This window comes from Galeopterus variegatus, unplaced genomic scaffold (assembly GCF_000696425.1).
Source record: "Galeopterus variegatus unplaced genomic scaffold, G_variegatus-3.0.2 Scaffold7623, whole genome shotgun sequence".
NCBI lineage: Eukaryota > Metazoa > Chordata > Mammalia > Dermoptera > Cynocephalidae > Galeopterus > Galeopterus variegatus.
Window position 1 is genome coordinate 19,142 of NW_007733734.1, and position 20,349 is coordinate 39,490.

The window sequence follows — 20,349 nt, forward strand, 5'->3', positions numbered from 1 at the left end:
GGCTAGACTGGGGGGGGGGTCCCCGGTGCAGCAGGAGGGGCTGCGGCTAGACTCGGGTGGGGGTCCCCGGTGCAGCAGGAGGGGCTGCGGCTAGACTTGGCCGACCTGCAGCAGGAGGAGGTCGTGGTCGATGGTGTCGGGCCGGCTGTCCGGGTGGGGCACCGCGCGGCGCACGTCGTACAGGCGCTTGGAGGGCTCGGGCTGCGACAGGGAGTGCGCGCCCAGGAGCACCTGCACCTTTCCGTCGGCCCTGCGGACCGGGCGGGGCCCACGGTCACTGCCGCGTCCCCTCCCCCCGCCCCCTCCCGCGCTGTGTGCCCCGCGCTCACGCGTCGTCCAGGCAGTGCGCGGCGCTCAGCACCCACTGCTCGGCCACCAGGACGCCGCCGCACAGGTGCTGGCCGTTCACCTGCACCGACGCCATGTAGGGCCGCGCGTGGGCCTCGGCTTCGCGGCCGCCCAGGATCCTGCCGCGGGGCTGCGCCGCTGTGGGTGGAGGGGCGGGTGTGAGGACTGCGAGAGGTCTGGGTGTGGCCGGAGCCTGGGCCAAGGGGTGAGGGGCTGGGAAGCCCCAGAAGGCAGAACAGATGGGGGACCGGGGGGACTGGGGCAGATAGAGCCACATCCTGCCCTAAAGCCTTCCAATTACAACACAAGCCACGTTTTCCACCGTAGGGTTTCAGATGAGAAAGCTCAGACTTCAGACCCCCAAGTTTGGCGAGTTCCTCGGCTTTCAGAGCCCTTCCATTTCTGGGGACTGTGCCCCGCCTTTCTGCCCACCTGGTGGGGCTGGGGGACAGTTCTGTTTGCAGGAGGGGGGCTGATTCTCCTGCAGGTTGCAGCACACACACTACCCCGCCACCTGCCCCAGGCCCGGGTCCACTCACCACACAGGTCTGTTCCCAGGAGGACCAGAACCGCCAAAAACACTGAGCTGTGCATCATGAAACCGCTGTGTCCTGGACACTGACCCAGGCGGGGCCCTGGGGGCGCTTTTATGAGGATGGGAGGGGGTGGGCAGCTCCCACGGTTCCACTTGCCAGGGGGCAGCAGCCCAGCTGGGGAAAGGGGAATCCGCCCAGCCGCGTCCACTCTCCCCGGGGGGTGGGTTGTCTCCTGCTGGACTCCCACCAAGAGTAGACGGGCGGCTGGGGGTCCCTCCTGCCTCTGTGAGTCTCGCCCAGTGCTGACCCTGGTGGGGGGCAGCCCCTGGATGGGCAGGAGGCAGAGGGGAGGGCTAGACTCACCCCCGGCCCTTACCCCAGTCTCCCACCCAGACCCAGAGTGTCCTTCCAACCCCAAAGTTTCACAATAGCAGCTGGAGACCGCAGGCTGTAAACAACCCATTTCCTCATCTTCCTACCCCTCCCTTCTTTTCTTCCTCTTCCAACAGGGAGAAAAGGTTGGTGGGGGTTGGGAGAAGGTTACCCAACACCCTTGTCCCTGTCCCTATGGCCTCTGGGCCCTGACACCCAAAAAAGTAGAATTTTGGAAAGGTGGTACGTAGGGGCAGCTGGAAAGACTGTTGGGTGCAAGTGACAGAAAAACCAAGTCAAACTGGGTGGAGCTTTTTTTATTACAACGTTAAGTGGAAAGTTCAGAGATATCTGCCATCAGGTGTGGCTTGATCTAGGTGCCTGAACAATGTTGGGTGTCTGCCTCTGTTTTCTCCTTTCCTCTCTGATGGCTTCTCTCTTCACCAGCATCCTCTATTATGGTTTTAGGGACCCCAGATTCACCCCAGTGGCTCAGTCAGTCCCTCCTAAAATTCCCCATCCTCCAGCCAGTCTCAGATCTGCTTCTGATTGGCTGAGCCTGGGTCACATGTTCCCTCCCAAAACACTCACTGTGGGCAGGTTGTGATGAGCAGAATCTGGGTCACATGGCCCCCTGTGAGGTGAGGGTCAGAACCTCAGGAACCCATGGGGTGCAGGTGCTGGGTCTAGAGGACACGGGCACCATGCATGGGGGGGAGGACCTCAGACACCTCCAGCAGGGACAGGGCACAATATTTTCCCTCTACTTCTGTTCGCCATGGACTATTTCGTACATGCAGAGAAGAACAGAAAATAATATGACAGATGTGATTTGTTAGATCCTAACACGTTTCCTTATTAAGACCCAAAACTGAACAAAAGCCCATTAGGGGGCTGGCGGTTGGCTCAGGTGGTTAGAGCGCCTGTTATAGCGTCAAGGTCAAGGGTTTGGATCCCCATAGCAGCCAGCTGCCAAAACAAGCAAACAAGCCTATTAGGATATGGGGGGTCCAGATTATGTAAATAAGAATGTTAGGAATTGGGCCCAGATGCTGCGTCGAGGTGGAAAGACGTCCAGGGGGAATCATTAAGTGGAAACAGCACAGGTCGCCTCTGTGCAGCTGGAACCTGAGGGGACATGAGACAGGGGAGCTGCCCAGGGGACAATCTGTGGGAAGGGCAGGCCGGGTGGAGGGAACGGCACAGGCAAAGGCCCTGAGTGGGACGCAGGTGGGTGAGCTCGGGCGGGGAGGCCTTGGGACAGGGAGCAAAGAGGGGGAGAGGTTTATTCCAGGCTTTTTGCGGGGGCGGGACCCGTGCTGCCTGATGGTGTTTCTGTTCTTTGCTCGCTTGGGGGGTTGTTTCCTCCCCCATCAGACTGTGAGCCGCAGGCTGGCACAGGCCATGTCCGCCATAGTCCTGGGGCTGCGACCTCCATTAGGGCTGGGGGTTGCCTTGGGAAACATCGATGCTGCCTCCCCCCAAACCCAGGCTCCTGACCACACTTTCCACCTCCTTGGACCTGCCTTGAGGGCTGCGGAGAGGGCTGGAAGAGTGAACACCTGCAAAGACTCGGAACGATTCCCGTACCCTGTCAGTGCTCGATGAACACCGGCTACACGGCTTTACGGCATCACACCTGCCATGCTAATTAGGTGAAAGTGGGTTTTAAAGGACAGAAACCAGAAATGGCATCTGGGATCCTTTTGTAGAAAGTGAGAGAGGGATTCACATCTTGCCCCACGCCCTGACTTTGCCGCCACCTGGTGGCAGCGTACTCAAGAGATGCCCAAGACACCCTACTGACATTTTCAACACTCAGTTGCGCAGCCAATGACCAGACACGTTCTACAAAACAGAGGATTTTTTATTGTGGCGTGTGCTGGAGAGTGTGGCTGTGGACAGCTGGGGTGGGGCGACAGAGACAGCCCTTAGAAGGTCCTGCTAGCAGGGTCCCTGGGGTGGGGAGGGGGGCCGTCATCCTGGCGGCCGATGATGGAGTTGATCCAGTTTGCAAACTGTGCCACTGGAGCGAAGGCGTCTGGGTAGAACCCAGAGCCACAGCCTCCTCGGATGAAGGAGTCAATTCCGTAGACCAGCCCGTTGCAGACCAGGGGGCCGCCAGAGTCCCCCTGTGGAGGACAAGATCAGAAGGCTGGACTACAAACCTCCCACCCACCCACCGCCCTGCAGGGCTGGGGAGTGCTTCCTGGGGTCGGACTGCAGTCCCCGAAGCCATGGCGGGTGGGGAGGCAGGGTACGTACGAAGCAGATGCCAGCCTGCCTGCGCCGCACCAGTGTGCACACGTTGGTACGGCGGCAGAGGGACGTCACCACGGTCACATTGAGCTGCTGCAGGACGTTGGGCGCTGGCCTGTTCGTGCCCAGCCGGCCCCAGCCCATGGCCAGGCACCGTGTCCCGTTGCCCACACCTTCATCCTGGGCTGGCAACCGGGCCACCTGCACATTGGCGTTGATGGTGGCAGACCCATTGAGCTGTGGCGGGTGGGACAGGGCACCCAAGCGTCACGAGAGGCAGTGGGTGACCACCCTCCCCTCCCTGGGCCTCAGTTTCCCCATCAGTTTCCACCATGGTTCTGGGATCTCACGGAGCGGGACACCTACCCTACAAGCTGCTCCCAACCCTGAACCTCAGTTTCCCCATCTGGGAAGCGAGAGCAACCACAGTGGCTCAGGGCATTGTTGGGGGTCAAACTGGATGTGGCTTGAGTGCAGTAAACAGTAAGTGCTCAATAACACAATAAAACCCTGCTAAGCCTTCCCAGAGAACAATAGTAACTTCACAAGCAGGTGCTGGGGTGCAGAGGAGTTTCTGCTTTCCGTCTCCCTCCTGCCCCAAAGGTGGGGACTTTTGCCCCGTTTCTCAAGGACAGGGACTGTCCCTGCCTCGGCCACAGGACTGGTGAGTGGAGGGGCACAGCATATAACAACCCCGACGGTGTGTTGACCGGCAGTTGTGCAGCGCTTCCCCGCACTGTCTCGCTCAGTCTCTCGGCAGCCTGTGGGGTGTTCATTTCCCCATTTCACAGAGGTGGAGACTGAGGCACAGAGGGGGATCATCCGCCGCTTTGGGGCCCAGGTTCACCCCAGGTCTGTCGCTGTGGATCCTACAATCTGCCGCTACGTGTCCCCAGCTTTGCACCTGCTGCTGCCCTACCTGGGCATCCCTTCCCTGCCCCCGCCGGTCGCACCTGGAGGATCACGATGTCGTTTAGCAAGCGCGACGGGTCGAAGCCGTTTTCAAAGATCCGCTGGACGGAGAACATCTGCCGGGTGGGCTCCTGCTGCCGCAGGTTGTGCGCACCCAGCACCACCTGCACCGACCGGAAGTTTCTGCAGGCAGGGGGGAGGGGAGGAGGCAATTGGGGTGGCCCCAGAGGTTCGGAGGGACCCCGGAGCCTGGGAGGTGCCTCCACGTTATGTGCCTGAGGGAGGCTTGTGCCCTACGGGCCTAGAGGGAAAAGGGCACTGGAGGGAGGTCCTTGTGGCACAGGACAGGCCCGCTGGGAGGAGCCCCGGGTCCCTGGTCTCACCCCCCCAGCTGACAGACGTGGAAACTGAGGGTCCAGTAGGGGACTGGGGGCTCCTGGAGACTCACAAGCCGTTCACGCAGTGGGCCGCCGACATGACGAAGTTCCGGGCGATCAGGGTGGCCCCGCAGAAGTGACCTCCGCGCCGCTGCAGGGACACCATGAAGGGCCACGCGTGCGGCCGGGCTGGCTGGCCACCCACAATCTCTGAGGCCAGCGCAGGGCCTGGGGACACGCAGGGGTGCGGGGTGGTAAGTGCCTGCTAAGGAGCCCCTCCCTGCCTGGACACTTGGCCCCCTGAGCCCCCACCAGGAAGCAGCCGGGTCAGGACTCTTCACACCCCCTGTTGCCCAGATGAGGAAACCGAGGCAGAGAGAGGCGAAGGGACCTGCCTGCGGACCTCCTGCCAGGGCGCAGGCAAGTCTGGGCTTGAACCAGGCTCCGAGTCCCCAGAGGGCGCCCAGTGCCCGCAAAGTTCAAACCCCAGCTCTGGGTGTCTGGTGGCAGCCTAGCCGCTCGGAACCTCAGTCTTACCCTCTGGTCTCCTCATCCCAGCTGTCACCTCCCCACGAGGATGAGGGGACACACTGACTGAGGGCACAGTGAGGAGGTGGTAACCGACACCGAGGGACAGATGGACAGGCGGGACTCAGGACAGGGGCCCACTCACCACACAGCAGCAGGAGCAGCAGGACACAGGCAAGGGCAGGGCTGGAGGATCGGCGGCCGGGGGTCATGGTGGGGCTGCGGCTTTGGGGTCTCTGCCCCCCGTGCCCACCCTGCCCCTCTTATACCCCATGAGGGAGTCCGTTACGGTTGCCCCACGGCCGGCCAGGTGTCCCCACTTCCTCCCCCTGGGACACAAGGGGGTGACGAGGAGGAGGGGTGGGGTGTGCAAGAGGCCAGGGCAGGCTCGAGAAGGGTCACCAGATAAAATTCAGGAAGCACAATTAAACCCGAATGTCAGAACATCAACTTTTCTTTAAGAGTGTCCCAAATATCACATGGGACAAACTTGTGTACAAAATTAGTCTGCTTTTCTGGCACTCAGATTTACCTGGGCGTCCTGTATTTTTGCTAAACCCGGCAAAGCTAGACCTAAGGGACCTTGACTGGGTACACCCCACATGCCTCAGTTTACCCAGGCCACTATAATCGCGGTGACACGTAACCATATTGAGCATTCGCAGTGCCCAGCACTGTCCTGACATTCCTCAGGGGCAACAGGGGACTGCTGGGTCCCCATTTGACATGAGGGAACTGAGGCATTTCGAGAGAGTTGCCTACTCAGGGGCGAGGCGCGAGAGCTGTGATTTTAACCCGCGCCCCCAGGAGTCACGGCTGGACGGCGACTCGACAGCCTCCACCCAGAGGGGCTGGTGGCAGATCGTGAGCGCAGCGTGCGGGGGGTCCCCACGGCCCAGCCCCAGCCCCCACCCCCGTTCCTCTTCCAGTCTCCCCGAGGACGGTCCCGCTGCAACGGCCGCAGCCAGGGCTGTCGCAAGAAACAACGTCCTCCTGGCTCTGGGACAAGGCTTAGGGGAGGGACCCAACGGACCAGTCTCCAGGAACAGGCGGGGCAGGGGCACGCGAGGACATCCAGAGCCTGGGCTGGAGTCATATCGTCCCAGGGTCCCCCCGATCTGCGACCCTGGGCAGGTGAACCCCCATACCTCTTGTGTGGGCAGGACCGCCCTGCTCTCCCACAGGAGAGCACACAGCAGGCTCAGTCCTTTGTCCCTAGTTTGGTCACCACGAACTGGTCTTGCCTCATCCTCTTCTGCCGGGGTCCCCACCCTGCTGCCTTAACGTCACCGTAGAGCGCTTAGCAAGCACTGCTGTGTACGCAGCTCCGTTTCAAGTCCGGGGATGGGGAAAGTGAAGGAGGCCGCGTTTTGGAAGGGAAGGGGCTTGGCTCTGACAGGGAGACCAGACTGAACCACAGCTGCACTTATGGAGCTCCACTTGTATACTCTGCTCACACATGCCGTGGCGGCTGTGTGTCAACTGTGGGTTCACATCCCAGTCCTGTCGTGACCACTCGACCGCTGAGTAACTTCGGGCCACTGAATTAACCCCGCTGTGACTCGGTTTTTTCCTCTGTATAATGGAAGTTGTAGGTTCCCTCTCATGGAATTGTCACAAAGATTAAATGAAGTAACATTCGTAAAGTTCTTACATACAAAGGTGCTGTCTAAGGGTTTGTTAAGCCACCACCCCACGCAAGGTAGGACGGTGATTGCCCGGGGGACATAGGCTGTGAGGGGCATGTGGGGGCTTCTGGGAGGCTGGGCATGTCCTAAGATCAGGGTGGCGGTAACGGGGCTACACACAGGCAAAGAGTCATTGAGCCTACGATTATGACGTGTGCACATTACTTGGTCTAAGTCACACCCCAATAAGAAAATAGATTTGCCCATTTTCCGCCTGAGACCTCAGTCCCTGGGGGGCTCTTCCAGTCTCAGTTGCAGAGCATCCTACCCACTATTCCTGTGGGTCTATCGTTCCCTGAATTCGATGTTGTTTTGTTTTTTTAATCTTGGCAGCTGGCGGACGTGGGGATCCAAACCCATGACCTCGGTGGCGCGAGGCTGCGCTCTAACCACCGGCGCCAGCCAGCAGCCCTGCCACTCCCTGGAGCTCAGCAACCCCAGCCAACCCCTAACACATCGATCCGGCGCTCCCAGGTGCCTAATCTCAGGTCTCCCACCCAGGTTTGATCTTTGTGCTCTTCCTTCCAGAACTTTCCTCTGAATCATCTTTCACTCACATGAGCTCATAGAAAACTGGTTTTTGTGTGTTTTTTCTTTGGTGAGTCTTTCTGTTCCAATCAATGAGCTCCCTCCGACATTCCTTCCAGCAAGTGTCTTTGACTCCCCAATGCTGGGCACCAAAGGGTCCCTCTGGGTCTCACAGAAGCCACCATGGAGTTCCTGGCATCGCCTGACATTCATCCACATGCATTTCCCACGCTTCAGCCGCGTCTCCGCACAGGTCTGCTCCTGACGATGCTGCTCCTCTGCGGGGGTGGTCAATTGAGGTTTGAAAGTGTTGAAGAGGGGACAGACCTGGGTGTTCTTGCGCTGGCTGGAGTTGGCACGCTGCCACCAGGTGGCGGCCGAGTAATCAGTAAAGGAGGTGCTGCCTTCCGCCTGGCAGCATGTCCTGGAGCAAGTCGGCGCCTCTCTCTGTGGCGTGTGTGGCCACTCGCCCTCCACGGGGGGTCTATGATGACCCCTCCCCCTTCCCTGCCTTAGACTTCCCCTCTGTGCCTGCCTCGCCGCTACCAGGGGGACCCCTTTCCTGCCTACTTCTCCCATGAGAAAGAGTCCGCGCCCTCGCTGAGGCAAGTGTCCCCGCTGCGGCAAGTGTCCCCACTGCTCGGGCCTCATCCCCCCAACTGCTCTCCTTCCCCACCCCACTCGCCCTGCTGGTTGGTTCCTGACGGAGTCTTCGCCCCGGCGGTGCCCCTGCCTGGCGGGCCTCCTCTAAGTTTCTACTCACACTTTGGCAGTCAGCTCGGGCACTGCCACCTCCTCCAGGAAGGCCCCTTGACAGTGCCTCTGCATGCCCCTGGCTGGATCAGGAGCCCTTCAGGCCCCGTCACAGCCTTGACCAACCCATGTTATCACACCTGGTCCTCAAGGAGCCCCCGAGCTGGGAGACACAGAGCTGGGTCCCCTAGAGTCAGGGCGGGGTCCGTTCTAGGACATGTCTGGGGTGACTCCGTTTTCCAGATGAGAAAACTGAGGCACAGCAATGAGTAGCAACTTGCCCAGGGCCATGCTGGCAGCCTTTGTGGGCATCTGCAGTGAGACCCACTGTGACCTGGGTCTTCCAGGTCTCGGCTCCAACTCCCCCCAACCCTCAGTCCGGGGTTCGGGGACTCGGATCCAGGGGCCCTCTGGGCAGCTCTCCCCCCATTGCCCTGCGTGGGAAGGACAGACAGGAGACAGGGGGTTTCAACTTTTATTGACATCAGTCTGGGGCAGGTGCAGGGCTGGCCTGGCTCCCGATGGCCCCATGGGATGGAGGAAGATGGTGACTGGGACAGGCAGGGGCAGCCCCAGGACCGTCCATGGGCAGAAGCAGGAAGAAGCAGCTTCAGGAAAAGATCCGCGTCTGCCCAGAGTTCTCCCTTTAGGGCTTGTCCCCCGGCCTCAGAGTTGGGGAGGGGGTGCGTGGGCGGGACGGCTCAGGGACTGCCGTGGCCCCCCTCTCTGCGCAGCACCGACTGTATCCAGTCCACGTAGAGGGCCACTTTAGCAAAAAAGTCAGGGTACTGGCGGGTCGCGCAGCCCTGGATCACGAAGGAGTCCACACCCTGCAGGACGCCGTTGCAGATCAAGGGGCCACCAGAGTCTCCCTGGGAGGGCGGGGACGGGATGGTCAGTCACCCAGGCTGGGCTGAGGCGTGGCCGTGTCAGGGAAAGGGGGCTGGGGATGGCCACATGCTGTGTCCAGTCTAGATTTTCTTTAGAACGTGTGAATGAGAGAGAGGCCGCTCTGGAGGACGGGATCACTTAGTAGCCTCCTGCTGGATGCCTGGGCCGCTGGACTGCGGGTGGGGCCCCAGGAGGAGGAGGATGGGTCCGCCACGCCTTCCCGTGCTCCGTGCTCCGAGAGGGCTCAGGGTGAAGAGAAGGCCCCAGACCCACGAAGGCGGCAGGACACGCGCGAGCGTCTGCTCTGTGCCTGGGCGTGGCTGTTCCCCGCCCCGCCCCGCTGCAGCCTCACGGGGGACGCGCCACCTTCCAGGTGAGGAGCCGAGGCACCGAGCGCAGCTGCATGGTCAGGAGGTGGGACTTGCCCCGCCGGCCCCCCGTCGCCCTTCCCTGGACGGTGGTCCCGGAGCCCCTCCCACTCCAGGGCCGGGGTACGTACAAAGCAGATGCCAGCGCTGCGACGGGGCACCAGCGTGCACACGTTCTGCGGCCGGCACAGGAAGGTGACCACAGTGACATTGAGCTCCTGCAGGACCCGGGACACTGCGGCGTGGGTGCCCAGGCGCCCCCAGCCCATGGCCAGGCACTGGGTGCCCTGGGGCAGCTGCTGATTCTGCTGCGGCAGCTGGGCCACTGCGACCTCAGCGCGGAGGGTGGCTGGGCGGTCCAGCTGGAACGGGGCATGGGCAGCGGTGAGACCCTGTCCCCAGGACCCTGAGGCCAGCCCCTCTTCGAGCCCACCCACCTCCTGACCCCTCCCACCACACCATCGCCTCAAAGGGCCTCCCTGGGGCCTCTGCACGTGCTGTGAGCTCTGTCTGGACCCCACGGGCCTCCCCTTGTGGCATTTGTCACTCATGATCACATTCATTCATTCACAAAGCACTTATTGGGTGCCAACTGTGTAAGTCTTGTTCTAAGCCCCAAGGGTCCAGTAAGAACGCGGACAAAGTCTCGTGGCCTAGTACACAGTAGGTGTTCAATAGGTGTTTGCTGAAGGAATGGGGGACCCACGAGCCCTGCTGGTCCCACCCCTCCGAGCTCCCCAGGTCCCCCAACCTGTACAAGGAGGATGTCATTGAGGCTCTGCTCCGGGTCATAATTGTTCCCAAACAGGCGAGTGATGCTGAACCTCTGCTGGGTGGGCTCGGGGGTCTGCAGGTCGTGGGCCCCCAGCACTATGCTCACCTGGTTGTGGGGGCTGAGGGATCAGGGTGCTCATTTTAGGGGTATCCTGGGCTTGGGATCCATCAACCGGGCTTGAGCCTGACCCTCCCCGGACAGGTGGGACCGTGCGGAGGGCCCCCCGCCCGCCAGCCTCCCCTGGGCAGGGCCGGGCCTCCCCCGCGGCCCCGCTCACATTTCCTGCAGGCAGTGGGCGGCGGTCAGCACGAACCGCGGGTGAATCAAGGTGCCCCCGCAGAAGTGGCTGCCCGGGGTCTGCAGCAGCTGCAGGGACGCCATGTAGGGCCGCGAGTGGGGCTGCGCTTCCTGCCCACCCACGATGTCGGCGGCCCGGGCTGCACCTGCGGGACACGGGTGGTAAGAGCCCACAGTCTGGGGGGACAGCAGAGCGGCTGGGCCACCTCCACGCAGTCCCTGACTGCTCTGAGCTTATGTCTCCCCATCTGCATCATGGGCATCCCGTGGCACCCAGCCCCGGTGGGCTGGTGGGAAGCAGGGCTCCGTGCCTGGGGTGGGGGCACCAGGTCCTGGCGGTCAGCACGACTATCGTCCCTGGGGGCCGGCTCCTAGTCCTGAAGGGTGGGGAGGTTTTTGAGAAGCAGAAAAAATAAATAAACAAAAATAGCCGACACACGGACCCATTTTGCAGAAGGACAAACTGAGGTATTGAAAATCCTCTTCAGGTGAGGACTGGAGGGGTCCCTCGCTCCTGCTCTCCCCCGACACCAGTGTCACCGACTCAGCGACTTCATTTATTCATGGCTACCCAGGAGTACTGAGCGCTCACCGTGGCTCAGGCACTGTCCGGGGAGTCGCTTGTCACATTTAATCCTCACCACGCCGCCCTCCCAGGGAAACACCGGTTTCTGCCCATTTTTAAGGGTGGGGAACTGAGTCGAGCTGCCCAGGGCTGCCCTTTTCTCTCACCCTCTCCTCCCTGGAGGCATCAGTCCCAAGCAGCGAAGGGAGTCCTGCCCTGGGCCTGCCTCGGTCCCCCGGTCCCCCGGCTGTGACAGGAGGGTGTTGGACTCGACCTCGTGGGGGCGACAATCCCCCAGAATCAGCCGAGTGCACGCGGATGGGCGGATGGCCTGATGGCCTCACTCACCACCCAGCAGCAAGGCCAGCAGGACACAGGCGAGGGCAGGACCGGAGGCTTCGCGGTGACACGCCATGGTCTGGCTCCAGGGTGCCCCCTGCCCGCTCCTCTTATAGCCTCCACACGGAAGGTCGTTGGGGTGTCCCGTGGCCAGGCCAGGCGTCCCCACTTCCTCTTTCCACCTTGGGGCCACGGAGAGTTTGGGGTCAGAACCAGACACCAGGATGTAGGGGACTTCAGGCTCAGGGTCCCGATTTTCCCTGGGGCTGTGAGAAGCTGGCTCCTGCGCACCCCATGCTGGGGGTCCCTGGACAAATGGGCAGCCTGGCCACAGCCCTTGGGGTGACACAAGCCCCCCACTCGCATCCAAGGAGATGCCTCCCCGGCATGGTCCCAGCAGAATGGGGCATTGCTCGTGTGTCCAGCGGCTGGGGCAAGCCTAAAACCACTGTGAAGCCCGCCTTAGCTGGGGACAGGACAGGACAAGGGAATGGGGGAAAGGTGGGGGACAGAGCCACATGGATCCTGAGACCCACAGAAACACCTTCTCTCCAGCTTGAGGATTCACGTTTCTCCTGGAGGGCAGTGGTTCTCAATGAAGCCACAATCCTGTCACCCCCCATCCAGAGGACACTGGGCAATGTCTGGGGACATTTGAGGTTGTCACAACTGGGAGTGCTCCTGGCACAGAGAGGGTGGAGGCCGGGGACGCTGCTCAGCACCTGCAGTGACCAGGACGCCCCGGCACAGAGAGTGGCCCAGCCCCGCGTCCACAGTGCCGGTGGGGGAAGCCACAGTGCAGAGGAGATATTTATTTATTTATAAGTGACTCGTTTTTAAAAATTTTTTTTGGTTTTTATTTTTTGTTCACTCTTTATTCTTTTTGTTTTTATTTATTTTTCACTTCTCTTTGACTCATCATTATGAAAAATTTAAACCTAAAAGAGGAGGTCCCTAAACTTGGGGACAAAAAAACCCACTTTTTTAACGTTTTCCTTTTTTAAGTTTTTTTATTTTTATTTTTTGGCAGCTGGCCAGTGTGGGGACCCAAACCCCTGACCGTGGTGTGAGCACCACTGTAACGTTTCATTTTGAAATGATTTCACGTTTACAGAAGTCCACAGGGCCCCCGGTTCACCTGCCCCGCTCCCTGAATGTTGTCATCTCACACAACCGAGGGGCCGCGGTGGAAACCAGGGAACGGTCATCGATTCAACACGATGACCTCATCCACAGACCTGAATGTCCCCAGTTGTCCTTTTTCTGGTCCAGGATCCCACGTTGTGTCGTGTTTCTGGCTCCTTGGTCTCCGGTCAGGGACGGTTCTTCGGCCCTTCCTTGCCTCTTGAGACTGTTGGGCAGAACGGGTCAGTCACTCTGTAGGGGGGACCGAGGGACCCCACAGCTGCAGCACGTGTCCTCCTGGGACCGTGTCGTGAGGCTCGGGTGTCCACGTGTGTCATGCTGACGGTGTTAGCCTTGACCACTTGGTTGGGGTGGCGCCTGCCGGGTTCGTCACTGTCGAGCTGGGATCCTCCTGTCTGGCTTTAATAAGTCTCTTGTGGGGGAACTTTTGAGACAAAAACAGCCCGTTTCTCCCACGTCCAGGACTCGGGGTTGGGCGCGTGGCTGTGCTGCCTCATCCCTCCTGCGCCCGTTGGCTGGAATTCTACTCTAGGGACAGCCCGTCCCTTCTCCGCGGGTGCATTTTTAAGAATCAGACACCTGCCCGTCCCTGGGGAAGAGCCCTGCCATGTGCACCCACGAGGGCCCTCCGCAAGCTGGGGTGAGCTGCTCCGCCTGCCGGGACTCAGTTTCCCCACCTGGAAAGGGAGATGATAATGGAGTGGTTGATGGATTCGACTTTTGGAAAGTGCTGGGCACTGGGTGGGGCCTGACAAGCCCGGGTGCCAGCCTGCAGGGCTACTGCTGGCGGTGGCGTGCTTTCTCCCGTGACCACGGGAACGTCCTTCCGCAGCCGTTCCTCCCGTCACTGGGCATCGGGGCAGCGGGACGGGGTAGCTCTGCCTCGTTTCCAGGCTGTCCCCCGGGAGGCCCCTGCGGCTGCTTGCCCTGGGCTCCGGTGCCCACTGCCTGGCTTCGAATCCTTCTGTGCTCTGTGATTCTGGGCTGGAAACCACCTCTCTGCACCTCAGTTTCCCCATCTGTCAAATGGGGACGGTGAGAACAGCCCCACCTCCCAGCGGCTGTTAAATGACTTAATACAAACAAAGGCACAAGAAACCAAATGTCCGTGCACGGCTGGGCGGACACACGCGGCTCGGCCCCTCCATGCGCTGGAACCGTCACTCAGCCAGGAACAGGAACGAGGCTCTGCCACATGCTGCCACGGGGATGGACCCTGAACACGGCACAGTGACAGACGCCAGACACAAAAGGCCACAGTGCGTGACTCCATTGACACGAAATGTCCAGAACAGACCGATCCTCAGGGACAGAAAGTGGGTTCCTGGTTGCCAGGGGCTGGGGGGTGACCGCTGAGGAGGACGCGGCTTCCTTTCTGGGTGGTGGAACATTCTGGAGTCAGGTAGACGCGCTGGGGTGCGTCAGTGTAGCCAATGCCCCTGAACTGCTGCACAGGGGGATGGTGGGCCGTGGGGAGTCATCTCAATAAAGCTGCTCACAGAAGACAGAAAAGAAAGGAAACGCGCAACCCTGCTGCATCAGGCAAGCAAGTGGCCGGGAGGTGCGCGGGGACCTGGGCTCCTGGCTGTGCGTGTGCTCACTTCAACGCCGGCCTCCACCCGAGGACGACGCTCACACGGAGCCTCCTGGAGGTGGCGTCCCCCGACGCCCGGAGCCAGGTGGGCGCGGGGTGGGCACCTGGGGGTGGCTCCTGGGGGTGGAGGGGACAGGACGTCAAGGGCGCGGAGGTGGGGTGGGGGGACGGGAGCCCGGGGGGTTGTCACAGGGAGGGGGCTGCGGAGCGCTCTGGGGGCCTCTGCGGGGGTCAGGCTGGCGGCTGAGGGAAGTGGGGCTGCAGGCTGCGGCCTCGGCCCCTTCCTGCAACAGCTGTGGTGGCGAAATAGGCAACGGCCACCATGGGGGCCCCAGGACCGACGGGAGACCGAGGGCAGGGAGGGCACGAGGACTCGGGCCGGGGGCCTCTCTCCGTCTCGGTCTCTGTCTGTCTCCATCTGTCTGTCTCTGTCTCTCTGTCTCTCGGTCTCGCTTTCTCTTCTCCTTAAGAAAGAGGCTCTTTTCTTGAGTGATGGGAAGTTGTCTGTTTTACCCACCACGGCTGGGCCCTCGCAGTGGGCATATTTTTGTGCCAATTGGAGACCTTCAAACGTGCACACATGCGGGTCCCCAGACCCCCTGGGCACCCCGACGGGTCCTCTAGCCTCCAACCCAAGCCCGTCCACCTGCACCCCTCCGTGGCCCCCTCTCACGTGATGTGTCAGCCCCCCAGACACTTCACAATCTGCATGGAGAATTCACAAAACTAACAGCTTTACAAAGAATCAGTGAGTGGCACGCGGGGTGGTGGGAGAAACGGGGCCTGGATAGCGGGACATGGGGCAGAGGGATGTGTCTGCGATGGGGTCCCAACCTGTATCCCTAGAATCCGAAGCCTGAGAGGGCGCAGGGCCTATGTCACCCAGCAGTGTGCACACACAGGACCCCGAGCTGGGCTGACCCGCTGCCAGGTGGACCCAAGCCCAGCACCTCCCTGCTCAGGACAGGAAGGGAGCGCCGCGGCTGGGGGAAGACGGGCAGGAACTGCCCCAGCGGGGGGTCCCTTGGGACAGAGTCTGCTCCCAGCCTGGGGGACCACACGCTCTTGGAACCCATCCCACCGCCCAACTCCAGGTTTGTCATCTGGGCAATGAACGGCCGTGTCTCCAGCAGGGGCCCTATGACGTCTGGATTCCTGAGCCTTTTTTACTACTGGCTGTCATTATTCTGTCTTTATTTTTTTTAAATTTAATTTAATTTTATTTTATTTTATTTTGTCCTTTTTTGAGACCAGCCGCACCGTGCTCAGCCAGTGAGCGCTGTGAGCGCACCAGTCATCCCTTTTTATTTTTTAAAAGACAACCGGTAAGGGGATCGCAACCCTCGGCACGGTGTGGTCTGCGGCCATCCCTATATAGGATCCAAACCCGCGGCCTCGGCGCTACCAGCGCTGCACTGTCCCGAGTGAGCCGCGGGGCCGGCCCAGGGCTCACTCTTAACCCTTGACCTGGTGTTGTCAGCACCACGCTCTCCCAGTGAGCGACCGGCCAGCTCTAGAAACTCTTTATATATTAAACTTATTACAATTATATGTTATTATATGTTGTTAAAAATATATTCACATGGTCCTGATAGCACCAAAGTCTGGCGTTTGATCCCTGTATCAGCCAGCCACAAAATACACACACACACACACACACTCAAAATACTGCATGTAAAATGCAATATGAGGGTTTGAAATTTTTATTTTAATAAAGACATTTTATCTAGTTTAATACAATTATATATGACATAACTACATTGTTATCTATACCACTTATATATACAATTACACTTATTATTTAATGGTCATATTTTAGCTCTTTATGTATCAGGCACATTAGCCGTCTGTGATCCAAGTGGCCAATATTGTTTCCAGGTTTCCCGTGCATGCTGCTGCACAAAATAACCTCCACCAAAAGGAGAGGGGGTGAAGGGGCCCCGGGATCGCATAGATCTGGGTTCAAAGTTCACACAAGCTCTGTGACCTCAGGTGAGTCACCGAACCTCTCTTAAACTCAGCATCCCCTCTGCCAGGTGGACGTAACGACAGTCCCTGTTTCTCAGCATCTGTACAATTACCACGCATGGGGCGATGCCCCTAATGCCGACTAATGTTCCATTCACCCTCCCCAGAGCCACGGGGCCTGTCTCCCTCCCAGCCCCTGTCTACCCTGGTGAAGCAGAAATCAGGAGCAGAGGAGAAATGGCTTCTTTATTAGAGTCACGAGTACAAGGGCTGGGGGCGGGGGGCAGGCCTGGAGGTGTGGGGACATGCGTAGTGCCCCAGGATACGAAGGTCAAGGCTGGGTTCCACAGCAGGTCACAGGCTCCGCACGGCTTGACGGGGCTTCCCTCGGGCCAGCACGGGGGTTGAGGACACTATCGATCCAGTTTCGGAAGCGTGCCACGCAGGTGAAGAAGTCGGGACCCCGGCCACAGGGCTCCATGGTGAAGGAGGCCACGCCGTGGGCCAGACCATTGCAGATGAGGGGGCTGCCCCCGTCACCCTGGGTGGGCAGCAGGCATGTCAGGGTGTCCCAGGCCCTGCTCCACCCCGCCCCCCAGCCAGCACCACTGAGCAGACAGCTGCTCCCACAACTTCCTGCTCCTGGAATCACAAATCCAACCCCAGGCCCTTTGCACGCTCTGTTCCCGCTCTCTGCTTGCTGTTCCCCACAGCCTTCGCCTGGCTAACCCCAAGTTGAATTTTGGGTCCCAGATGACTCCAGGAACTTCCTGACACCCCCAGGCTGGGTCAGGTGCCCCCCGAGGCCCCTGGCAATCACAATGTCTGACAGACCCCACACTTCTGGGTCTGGGAACTACAAAAAGGCAGGCCCTGCTCTGTCTTGTTCCCTGGGGTGTCCCCAGGCCCCAGATCAGGAGTTGGTACACGGTAGGTGTTTAATAAGTGCTGTTTCTCTGTTTCTCAAGTTAAAATGCTCAATCCTGCTCCCCACCGCACCCCAAGTCTCCTTTGACCTGGACTCGCTTTCTCCTGCCACTGGGAGCTCGAGTCCTCGCATGACGCCTCCTCCCGCCATGAGGAGCCCACGCTGGGTCTGCACCCGGCCCGGCCATACCTGGCAGATTCCACCCCGGTGGGTGAGCACACCGGTGCACACACTGTTGGGGCGACAGCGGTCTTTGGGGGTCACGGTCACGTTGACGACCCTTGGGAAGCGGGACAGACGTCCCCCAGTCCGCCAGGTCCCCCAGCCGGCCACCTGGCAGCTAGTGCCGGCTTCCACAGTGACATTCTGCTGGGTCAGCGGCACCAGCGCCACGTTGCTGGTGAGGTTGGCCTCACGGTCCAGCTAGGGAGGGAAACTGAGTCAGGGGAGAGAGGAACTAGGGGGCCTCACGGGGCCGCAGCTAGGGACAGAAGTGGCAGCAACATGAATTTTGAGGTTTGAGTGCAAATCCCGGCTCGGGAAGTAACCTGCTGTGGGATGCTGGCCAAAGCCCTCTCTGGGCCCCTGGTTCCTCCCCCACAGAAAAGGAATAACAAATCATTCCTACCACAAAGGTGGTCTGGTGCATAAAAGAAGACCCTGAACGCAAAAGGGCTTACCCTGGAAGTGCAGATACAAACAGCAAGGCCAGCCGGCCACAAAAAAGTTAAAAAATCATAATACCCAATGTCAGTGAAGATGTGGGAAAATGGGCAGTTTTAAATTCTGCTGTAGCGGAGGGTACATTGGTCTGGTCATTTTAGTTGCCCGGGGTGGAGGAATTTTTGTAAGAACAGCGTACGAAGGAGTTCCCCGTGATTCTGTTATAACAAAAACCCTTGGAAACAGCTTCAGCGTCCCCCACAGGGGCTAGATAAGCGGCCTGTGGGGTGTCTCAGGACGTTTGCTGTATGTTTTAAACCATCAAAGGAAACACACACGTAAGCTCCCCTCTCCCTTAGGCCCCTCGGGTGGCGCCCCCGCCCCCAGGGCGTCTCCACCTGCAGCAGGAGCAGGTCGTTGAGGTTCTCCTGGGGGTCGTAGCCGTTCTCACTGATGGTCCTGATGGAAAATGTCTGCCTGGAATTCTCCCGACGCCGCAGGTCATACGCTCCCAGCACCACGGTGGCAATTCCAGGGTTCCTAAGGATTGGGGAAACACCAGGCTGGGGACAGCCCCCAACCTTCATGTGCACCCTGGGGCCCGGGCACTGGCGGAGGGGGCCAGGCTTGCAAATAAGGTGGGGGCTGGGGGAGCGTAATCACGAGGCCTCCTTCCTAAGCCCCCTTAACTCCCTTCGTTTTACAGAGACCCTCCAGGGCTCGCCCCCAGCCCCCGCCTCTTCTGTGAGCATCCCCCTATCCGAATCCTTCAATACCTTTCTTGGGGTCCCCTTTCCCTTCCCTGGCCCCCCGCTTTCCTCCCTAAGCCCGCTCCCCACCCCGCGCCCCCTGCCCTGGACCCCCTCACCGGTTGCGGAAGCAGCTGGCCGCGGTCAGCACGAATTGGCCATGGACCAGCGCGCCCCCGCAGAAGTGCCTGCCCCGATCCTGAATCGAGGCCAGGAACGGGAACTCCCGGGGCCGAGCCCTCCGGCCGCCCACGATGTCAGCGCGGGAGGCCGAGCCTGGGGGGACGCAGCTTTGAGGCCTCACACGGTGCTGGTGAGGAGGCTCGTGAGGCTCCCTCTGCCACCAGGACCCTCCAGTCCCAGCCCTGGCCACCCCATGGGGCCCCCGGGGAGACCCTGCCCTCCCACCCTCCCCTGCTCCCTAAGAGGACAGGTGCCCCCAGGCCCATTCCCCACCCCCACCCTTTCCAAGACTGGCCAGGGCCAGTGTTGGCTGCGTGACGGACGAGGCCAGGTCCTTTTCCTTGTCTGTGACTTGATTCTTGGGGAGCAGGAGCTGGGGCTAGCCAGTCCCTCCCACCCAGGCCTCTGTCCCCTGCACCTGGACCCCCAGAACAGATTGGGGATGCCTGTCCTGGGACCCCCGAGGCACTCACCAGCCCTCAAGGATGCCAGAAGGCCGGCCAGCAGGGCCAGGAGTCTCAGCGGAGGCATGACCCGGCAGCTAGGGTGGCTGCAGGCGGTGGCTCTCCTTATACCGGGGACCTCAGACGTTGGCAGGACCCCCACCTGGGACAGGGCCAGCTCTGCCCACGGGAAAACGGGAAGTTGCCCAAGGGCTCCACCACCAACCGCCCCCAGGACCAGGCTGGAGCCCCCTAACAGCCCCACACTGGTCTCGTTTCCCTCTGTGGATGGGCCACATCTCTTAAGTGCAGGTGAGGGCGATGGATGAATGACTGCTGAGGCCCAGGGCACGGCGGGGCACACAGCAGGCACCCACGGGCGTTAGCGAAAGTGAGAGCCACTCCTCACGCCGGCCTCAGTGGCTCCATCCTGCCCACGGGGCCTACACCGTGGAGCTCAGCGTGGTGGAGTCGCAGGCCTGGGATTGAGTCCTGGGGCCTCTGCGTGTGTGTTTTATTATTTTTTTACTTTTTTGTCCCATGGAAAAATTCAGATTTCAAATTCATATTTAATATCGAATACAGAAAGGACTAAATATAACTTTCAAAATGAAGTTCCCAAACACCCTAAATTCCAGTGCCCAACTACTGTGTATCAAAAATTTCAGGCGATGGATGTTTAGGAAGTTTATTTTTTTTTTTTACTTTTTTAACAGGAATACAATTCACATACCATACCAATCCACCCATTTATTTTTTATTTTTATTTTTATTTATTTTTTGTTTTTTTAAAAGATGACCGGTAAGGGGATCTTAACCCTTGACTTGGTGTTGTCAGCACCAGGCTCTCCCGAGTGAGCCACGGGCCGGCCCCAATCCACCCATTTAAAGTGTGTAATTCAGTGGTTTTTAGTATTTTCACAGAGTTGTACAACTGTCACCAGTCTGGGGCCGGCCTGTGGCTCACTCGGGACAGTGCGGTGCTGATAACACCAAGGCCCCGGGTTTGGATCCCACATAGGGATGGCCGGTTGCTCACTGGCTGAGCGTGGTGCTGACAACACCAAGCCAAGGGTTGAGATCCCCTTACCGGTCATCTTTTAAAAAAACAAAAAATAAATAAAAATAAAAATAAAAAT

General features: G+C 59.8%; 4 protein-coding genes across 4 annotated transcripts in view; all 4 read right to left on the reverse strand.

Moving 5' to 3' along the window:
• CFD (complement factor D (adipsin)) overlaps window positions 1-1,196 on the reverse strand; it is a 3,058-nt gene extending 1,862 nt beyond the window's left edge. The window contains exons 1-3 of the mRNA XM_008592147.1: window positions 888-1,196; window positions 330-486; window positions 106-250 (exon numbers count right to left, since the gene is read on the reverse strand). Of these exons, the coding sequence (XP_008590369.1) occupies window positions 106-250; window positions 330-486; window positions 888-945 (360 nt within the window). The 5' untranslated portion in view covers window positions 946-1,196. The remainder of the gene's footprint in view (window positions 1-105; window positions 251-329; window positions 487-887) is intronic.
• Window positions 1,197-3,187: 1,991 nt separating this feature from the next.
• On the reverse strand, window positions 3,188-5,544 carry ELANE (elastase, neutrophil expressed). The gene is made up of 5 exons (XM_008592148.1): window positions 5,478-5,544; window positions 4,876-5,032; window positions 4,469-4,610; window positions 3,522-3,752; window positions 3,188-3,388 (listed from the first exon to the last, which is right to left on the reverse strand). The coding sequence occupies exons 1-5, from the start codon at window positions 5,542-5,544 to the stop codon at window positions 3,188-3,190; spliced, it is 798 nt and encodes a 265-aa protein (XP_008590370.1).
• Window positions 5,545-9,002: 3,458 nt separating this feature from the next.
• PRTN3 (proteinase 3) lies at window positions 9,003-11,579 on the reverse strand. Its single transcript, XM_008592149.1, has 5 exons — window positions 11,546-11,579; window positions 10,613-10,778; window positions 10,312-10,453; window positions 9,692-9,922; window positions 9,003-9,173 (listed from the first exon to the last, which is right to left on the reverse strand). Exons 2-5 carry the CDS (start codon window positions 10,714-10,716, stop codon window positions 9,003-9,005), a joined length of 648 nt encoding a protein of 215 aa, XP_008590371.1. The 5' UTR covers window positions 10,717-10,778; window positions 11,546-11,579.
• A 4,386-nt stretch (window positions 11,580-15,965) lies between these two features.
• AZU1 (azurocidin 1) lies at window positions 15,966-19,298 on the reverse strand. Its single transcript, XM_008592150.1, has 5 exons — window positions 19,241-19,298; window positions 18,704-18,860; window positions 18,234-18,375; window positions 17,362-17,595; window positions 15,966-16,785 (listed from the first exon to the last, which is right to left on the reverse strand). The coding sequence occupies exons 1-5, from the start codon at window positions 19,296-19,298 to the stop codon at window positions 16,576-16,578; spliced, it is 801 nt and encodes a 266-aa protein (XP_008590372.1). The 3' UTR covers window positions 15,966-16,575.
• Window positions 19,299-20,349: the final 1,051 nt, after the last annotated feature.